The 8052-nt window shown below is 63.7% G+C and overlaps 1 protein-coding gene across 1 annotated transcript; it reads left to right on the forward strand.

Annotated features, from left to right (window-relative positions):
• The first annotated feature begins 672 nt into the window (after positions 1–672).
• TMEM121 (transmembrane protein 121) lies at positions 673–2052 on the forward strand. The gene has a single exon (XM_081148642.1). The coding sequence runs from the start codon at positions 772–774 to the stop codon at positions 1729–1731; it is 960 nt and encodes a 319-aa protein (XP_081004768.1). The 5' UTR covers positions 673–771; the 3' UTR covers positions 1732–2052.
• Positions 2053–8052: the final 6000 nt, after the last annotated feature.

Below are 8052 nucleotides of genomic sequence, written 5' to 3' on the forward strand. Positions count from 1 at the left end.
GCCGGCAGGGGTGCGGCGGGGGTGCCAGCCTTCCAGCGCTCGGGAGCCACGGTGGGAGCAGCGCGGAGAATGTCCACGTACAGGCCTGTGGAGGGTGGGCGCGCGGGGAGCCCGGGGGGCGGGGCGGAGAGATGCGAGGCCAGGCCGGGGGTCCGGGGGGCCTCTGGGGTCGCGCCCTCAGGACTTGGGCGGCTCTCGGCCCTGGGTCAGAAAACCCGGGTCTCGGGATGGGGCCTGGGCCTCCCGAGGGCGCGGAACTGAGGGCACAGGCCCGCCTCTGCGCCCTGCGTGGCGCCGGGGAAGAGAGGGCGCCCGAATCCCTGCGGGAACGGCCCGGGGCGCGGGGCCTGGGCCCCCGGGGCCGGCGGGATGGCGGCGCGGGCCCAGCGGGGACGAACCACCGCGGCCCCGGGGGCGCGGAGGAGCCGCTTCCGTCCGTTTGCTTCCCAGCGGCTGCGGCGGGACCGAGATCTCGGGTCTCAGGCGGGGCCACAGCGCCCCCTGGAGGCCCCGCCGCCGGGCGCGCAGGGGCGCGCGCGCCGCACCCGGGGCCGGGGCGCGTCGCGGGGTCGGGAGGCCGCGCCCCCCGCGCTCTCACTCTTCTCTGGTCTCCCCAGGTCCGGAGCTCGCGGGCCAGGAGCGGGGGCGCCCCCGGGGAGGCCGCACGGGCCCCGCCGCGCCATGTCCGCGGGCTGAGCGCCGTCGCCGCCGGGCCTCGACCCGCCTCGCGTGGGGGCCGCGCGCCCCCGGCCGGAGCCCCGGCGGCCCACCATGGTGCTGCCGCCCCCGGACCGGCGCCACGTGTGCCTGACCACGCTGGTGATCATGGGCAGCATGGCGGTCATGGACGCCTACCTGGTGGAGCAGAACCAGGGCCCGCGCAAGATCGGCGTGTGCATCGTGGCGCTGGTGGGCGACGCGTGCTTCCTGCTGGTGCTGCGCTACGTGGCCGTGTGGGTGGGCGCCGAGGTGCGCACGGCCCGGCGCGGCTACGCCATGATCCTCTGGTTCCTCTACATCTTCGTGCTGGAGATCAAGCTCTACTTCGTCTTCCAGAACTACAAGGCGGCGCGGCGCGGCGCGGCCGACCCGGTGGCGCGCAAGGCGCTGACGCTGCTGCTGTCGGTGTGCGTGCCCGGCCTCTTCCTGCTGCTCGTGGCGCTCGACCGCATGGAGTACGTGCGCACCTTCCGCAAGCGCGAGGACCTGCGCGGCCGCCTCTTCTGGGTGGCGCTGGACCTGCTGGACCTGCTGGACATGCAGGCCAACCTGTGGGAGCCGCCGCGCACCGGGCTGCCGCTCTGGGCCGAGGGCCTCACCTTCTTCTACTGCTACATGCTGCTGCTGGTGCTGCCGTGCGTGGCGCTCAGCGAGGTCAGCATGCAGGGCGAGCACATCGCGCCGCAGAAGATGATGCTCTACCCGGTGCTCAGCCTGGCCACGGTCAACGTGGTGGCCGTGCTGGCGCGCGCCGCCAACCTGGCGCTGTTCCGGGACAGCCGCGTCTCGGCCATCTTCGTGGGCAAGAACGTGGTGGCGCTGGCCACCAAGGCCTGCACCTTCCTGGAGTACCGCCGCCAGGTGCGCGACTTCCCGCCGCCCGCGCTCGCGCTGGAGCTGCAGCCCGCGCCCCCCGCGCAGCGCAACTCGGTGCCAACCCCGCAGCCGCTGCACGGCCCGCCCGGCCGCGCGCACGGGCCCTCGCCCACGCGCGACGCCCTGGACACGTGACGGGGCCCGCTTGCCCCCCCCCCCCGGACGCCCGCGGGCGCGGAGACCTTGGTGCGCACGGGATGGGCTGGGGGCGGGCTCCCCGCTGCAGCCGGTTCTTCATCTCAGGGACCCCTCGGACCACTGACCTCAGCCCCGCTCAGCCAGCCGGCCCCGGAGCGGGAGTGGAAGGGCCCTCCCCTGCCTGCTGGGGCCTGGGTGGGAAGGGCAGACGGAGGGGAGGGGACGGAGGTCTGGTCCCTTGGGGTCCCTGGTGGGGGCCCCTGGCTCAGAGGTGGGGGCCAAGGAGGCCTCTGTCATTTTAAAGACTCGTGTTTACAGTTTTGTATCCAAAGTCTCACTGTGCTGCCTGTTTGCCGGGTCCTGGGGAGGGGAGGGGGGTGGGGTGGGGTGGGGTGGGTGGGAGAAGGGGTTGTGAGTGCGTGATGCCCGGAGGCTGGGACTCCTCTGGGGTGGGGTACCATTGCTGCAGTCCCAGGGATTCCTCTCCCCCATCTCACTGTCCCCACCCCCAGAGGTACCATAGCCCTGACTCTGCTCTTCGGGAACATCTTAACCCATCCCCAACCCCAGGGCGCGAGGGCCCATGTCCCTGACCCCGCATCTCAGGCCCAGAAGTGTCTCCAAGGCCCTGATTCTGCTCCGGTGCCCAGGGGCTCCCCCAACCCACAACAGCTGGAGCCAGAGGAGGCCCAGCTTTGCTCCTGGGTGACCCTTGCAGCCTTAGGCCAGGAGCATGGAGCCTGGCCCCACTTTCCCCAGCCTGGCCCTGGCGCAGACTCCGTGGAGCCCGCAGCAGCCCTGGCCCAGGCAGCGTGGCACCCTGGTGGGGCACAGAGGACAGGCATTGGAGTCCATCTGCAGGTCTCTTACCTGGCTGAGCCCAGGCAGAGAGCACCTGTCCATGTCCCTATGGGAGGCGGCCTTGTGGGGCTGCCAGACTGAACGGATCACCAGGAGGGAGGACCAAGGAGGCCTTCGGGTGCTGAGGCCACAGGGTGGGACAGCCCTGGAGGTGTGGGGGCCTGAACCAAGCGTGGTGGGTGCTGGGCCAGTGGGTGGGCCTGGGCAGTGGCTTGGGTTTGGGCTCCAAGAACAGGGGACCCCTGCAGATCCTGCTCCAAGTGGGCAGTGGTGTGACCAGATCGGAGCTGGAGGAGGTCACTGTGTGGGGGCGGCCTGGTGAGAGCACTTTAGGAAGTCGCGGGGTGGCGAGCAGCAGGGAGGCGGGGCTGTGGGACTTGGGGATTGCTGGGTATGGAGGTGAGGGGTCACCCAGGCCTGAGCCACCCCTGGGGGCAGGGGGGAGGGGAGTGACTAACACGAAGACTGCATGCAGGGCAGGAGTGTTGGAAAAATCAGAATTTTGTGTAAGGACCTGGGCGTTGGGGTGTTGGTGCCCATCTTAGAAGGGTGCCTGGGGTGCGAGGGGCCCTGAGAGAGCCGTGGAATGACAGGCAAAAGCCCTGGGCTGGCCGAGTCCCCTGCTGACTTAGTGAGATGCCGAAGTTTCCAGCACAGAGCTGGAGAGGCTGTGGGGCTGGGGTGGGAGGGGTGGGCAGAGATGCCCATCAGTCAGTCAGGAAGCCCTGGGCCACTGGACCTAGCAGCCTGTAGACTGGGGTGGACGCCCACTTGAGTGAGCTCCCGAGGAAGTGGGCAGGAAAGTGGAGATGGTGGGGTCAGTTCCTCGGGAGGTTTAGCTGGGAGTTGGCCTGGGTGTCCTTGTAGCCTCTACCCCCGGGCAAGGTCAGATGCCACCTCCTCACAGACCTCAGCAGACAAGAGGTCAGAGGACAAAACCTAGACATGATAACAGCTGTCTGGACAGCCATCCATGCCAGTGTCCCAGAGGGGGTGGTCCTGGCTGGAGAGACAGCCCCACTTCAGGTGCTCTGGGAGCTCGCCCCGCCCAGATCTCAGGTGCCTCACCCATCGCCTGGGAGTCGGGCATCGCCAACCCTATTCTCAGGGTCCCAGCCTAACGGGCCACAGAGAGCTCAGAGTGAGCTTGCTCCCTGATGGGGGTCCGACGGCCTGGATGGGGGACAGACTTTGGGGGCTTGCCTCAGTTTCCCCTCTGTAAGCTGAACATGTGGGGATTAAGCGAGCTGCCCATGTGACATGCCGGGGACAGTGCCGGGTGCGTGGAAAGGGCAGGTAAGCGTTCGCTATTGTCGGGATTCTCATTTTAATGGTGTTTTGGGAGAGAACGTTGTTAAATGCCCACGCACCATCCTTTGTGGCTCCCTGGAAGTCCCCCAAACAAACTTTCAGCCTGTTATTAGGTTGAAAAGGAATATTGCAGGCGCAGTGACTGGGCCGCGTGAAACTGCACAGGGCAACATGCGCGGTGGCCGGACCGGTGGCGGGAAACCAACCCCCTTCCCTGAATTTAGCTCTGCAGGATTTTACCCACGAAAGTTGCACCTCACGGTCCTCCTGGCCAAGCAAGAGAGCTCAGAGGATCTTCACTCGTTCCTATGGCACGGGGCCGACCGTGGGGGTCATCGGACGTGGTGCTCATTGGCCCCGAAGGTCACACCGTGCCCAGAGCTCAGGAGCAGTTTCTAGGTGCCTGCAGGTGAGACACTGTGGTGCCTCAGCCAGGGGTCGTGGACCAGGAGGTGGGCTGTGCTGGCCTCTGGAGCCCCGTGTGTGGGGAGCGACAGGCCCAGCACACGCTGCACGCAGGTTCCACGGGGGCGGGCCGCACACAGGCATGCGGGTGCCCCCCTGTGCGGGACACGCCTGTGCCGAGGACACTGCCCCCCCGACAGGCTCTGCGCTTGGGAGAGACGGGCGTCACACAGGTGGGCAGGCTCCCCGCCAGCTGACCTGACCCTGGGACTTGACCACGTCAGAGTTGCCTGGGGGCCGGGAGGGGAGAAGAGGGCGCAGGTACCCTGCGGGATGGAGCTCACCGCCTGAGCCTCGCGGGCCGGGCTGCGGCTGGCAGAACACGCAATGGCCGCGAGGGGGCTCCCGAGCCCCAGCTTTGACGGGCTGCGGGCTGCGGCTGGCAGAACACGCAATGGCCGCAAGGGGGCTCCCGAGCCCCAGCTTTGACAGGCTGCGGGCTGCGGCTGGCAGAACACGCAATGGCCGCGAGGGGGCTCCCGAGCCCCAGCTTTGACGGGCTGCGGGCTGCGGCTGGCAGAACACGCAATGGCCGCGAGGGGGCTCCCGAGCCCCAGCTTTGACGGGCTGCGGCCGCGCGGGGACCCCGCGCACCTGCAGGCCACGCGGGGCTCCAGCTGGACCCGCCGGCCCGCAGCCCCCCACGGCCCCCGGGACGGCGCAGTAAGGAAAGCCACATCCGCCCACGACCATGCCAAATGCACCGATACTAGGGAAAGAAGGGAAGGCGGAGAAAGTGCCGGCGGAAGAGCGGGTGCCCCCAAAGGAGCGCGGGCGCGGCGCCCGCGAGGGGCTCAGAGCGGCCAAGGGCAGGGCTCTGCGCCTTCGGCCCGACGCAGCCAACTTCCACGCGAGCGGGAGGTGCCGTGAACAGTTCCAGGCAGAGGCGCGCGGGGATCCTCGCGGGACGGAGCCCGCGCAGCCCGCGCTCCACGGGGGTCTCGCAGACGGGAGTTCCGGGAGCTGTTGCGGGGGGCAGAGTCAGGGAGGAGAGTCGCTGCTGAAAAAGGGGGAGACCGTCCAAATGCAGAAGAGCCCCGGCCGGTGTGGCCCAGTGGTTCCAGCATTGGCCACGCCCCGAAGGGTCTCGGGTTCGATTCCCGGTCAAGGGCACTTACCTGCGTGGCGGGTTCACTGCCCGCCCCCGCCCGGGCGCGTGGGAGGCAACCGGGTCTATGTGAGCACATCCGTGTTTCCCTCTCTCCCTCCCTCCCACTGTCTCTGAAAAGCGATGGAAAAAATAGCCTCAGGTGCGGATCAACAAGAAACGCAGAAGATAAAATGTCTGCAATTACTTGGAGCTAAAATTCCACGAAAGTGTCAACGCACTAGGGGGCCGGGGTGGGATTACCAAGGAGCCTAGCTTGTGGTAAGTGCTTTCCTTGTTGAGAGGATGTGACTATTAGCAACTTCTGTAAATGAAAAGAGGTCATTAAAAATGAGCCTCAGCCCGGCCGGGCGTGGCTCAGCGGTTGAGCGTCGACCTAGAATCCAGGCGATCCCGGTTCGATTCCCCGTCAGGGCATATGCCCGGGTTGCCGGCTAGGCAGCTGATCAATGACTCTCTCATCATTGATGTTTCTCTCTCTCTCTCTCCCCCTCCTTTCCTTTCTCTGAAATCAAGAAAGATATGTTTTAAAAAAATAAAAATGAGTCTTAAAAAAATCAGAAAGTATAACCTTTTAAACCAGCAAAAAACCAAACCAACTCCCCCCCCCCAAATTTATTCAATGGAAAGCAAGAAACCAGGAAGAAGGCAATACAAAGAAAATATCATAAATGAAAAGAGCAAAACATGGCGGCAGAAATAAGACAGTACACTAGCAATTACAATAAGTATTAACGGCTTAATACGTGAATCAATTAAGAAGTGGATGTTCTTATGTTGAAATAAAAACCAAGACCAACTTTATAATTGACACAAAACAAAACAAAAACCAGAGAAGTTGAGAAAACAAGGACAGGAAAATCTGTGCTAAGAAACCATGACCGCCCTGGCTGGTGCGTGTCAGTGGTTAGAGCACTGGCCTGCACACTGAAGGGTCTCGGGTTCGATTCCCCATCAAGGTACATACCTGGGTTGCAGGTTCCATCCCCAGCCCCTGTCAGGGTGCATGTGGGAGGCAACCAATCGATGTGTCTCATGTCGATGTTTCTCCCTCCCCCCTTCCCTTCCACTCTCTCTAAAAAGGTGATGGGAAAACTATCCTCAGGTGGGGATTAACAGCAAAAATAACCAAAAAGAAACCATGACAGTTGCAGCCAGAGACGGGGCTGGAGAGTAAAGCTTTGTTTTGTTATTTTCAGGTTATTAATTTTTTAAAAAAAATATATCTTTATTGATTTCAGAGAGAGGAAAGGAGAGGGGGAGAGAGAGACAGAAACATCAATGATGAGAGAGTCATTGATCGAGCCCACAACCTGGGCATGTGCCCTGACCAGGAATCAAACCCTGATCACCTGGATCCCAGGCCGATGCTCAACCGCTGAGCCACGCCCGGCCGGGCAGGTTATTAAATTTTTGACAAGTGTCCTTTTAGAGTAGCTCTAGATTCACAGACAAACGGGGGAGACAGTACACAGTATCACAGCGAGTTTCCCTGAGATTAACATCTTACATCTCCCCTACGAGACATTTGTCTCAATCAAATGAACTGGCATTAATATGTCATTAACTAAAACCTACCATTGATTCAGGTTTCCTTACCTTTCAGCCAGTATGATTTCCTGCCCTGTTCCAGGGCCCCAGCCGCCACCCCACTCGGCTTCTAGTCGTCACTCAGGCTCCTCTGTGTAGTTTTGGGGACTCATGTTTCAGGACCTGGACGTTCCCAGGACTGGGCAGGTGTTTCCGTGGGGTTTGTCTGACGTTTTCCTCGGGATGACACTGGGGTTTGCACACGGATGGTGTGGACACGCTGTCCACCTGGATGGTCATCGCGATGCTGACCTTAGTCACCCGGCTGAGGTGTGCTGTCAGGTTCTCCACGGGAACGCGCCTCTTTCCCCTCTTGGCACAGCGCCCCCTGGAAGGAGGTCACCGTGCAGCCCACACCTGGGGGGTGGGCACCGAGCTCCTCCCGGAGGCCCGAGCCTCTGCTCCGTTACGTGGGCTCTTCTGCAGGGAGACTGGGCTCTTCTGTCCATTGATGTTTTTATTCGATGGCTTGCTCGGAGCAGCGGGGACCCGGGGACACCTGTTTTGTACTTTGGGTTATTACTTGTCATGACTTAGTTTTGCTGCTCGGTGGTCCCACCTCTGGCCGCGGGAGCTCGTGAACTGGTCCAGTCACAGGGCGGATCTGCGACTCGGTCAGTGCGCACGGGCCTGGGCTTTCCCATCACATGTGTCCCCCACGCACGGGCCTGGGCTTTCCCATCACATGTGTCCCCCACGCATGTCCAGGGTCCAATTTGTCTCCCCGAAGCCTCCTCGGACGTTCCTGCTGTGCGTGGGCCCCAGTGAGGCCTGTGCGGGTCACTCGCGTGTTTGGTCTTGTCTTTGCCTCGGGCTCCGCGTGGTGTCCGGGTTCCGTGGGCGGCTTCGGGGAGCGCGGGCGGTGACTGCGGGGGTGTCCCTGGGAGCTTCGTTTCCGAGGGCGCAGAAGCCCCCTGGCCTGCAGCAGTGCGACGGCGCAGGACGGCCGCCAGGGGGCTCCCGAGACCGCTATGCGGTCCCTG

This window comes from Miniopterus schreibersii (genome assembly GCF_964146895.1).
Source record: "Miniopterus schreibersii genome assembly, chromosome: 1".
Lineage (NCBI taxonomy): Eukaryota > Metazoa > Chordata > Mammalia > Chiroptera > Miniopteridae > Miniopterus > Miniopterus schreibersii.

What these genes read in the sequence shown, in the direction of transcription:
- TMEM121 (XM_081148642.1), top strand. Translation starts at nt 772, where the DNA reads ATGGTGCTGCCGCCCCCGGACCGGCGCCACGTGTGCCTGACCACGCTG.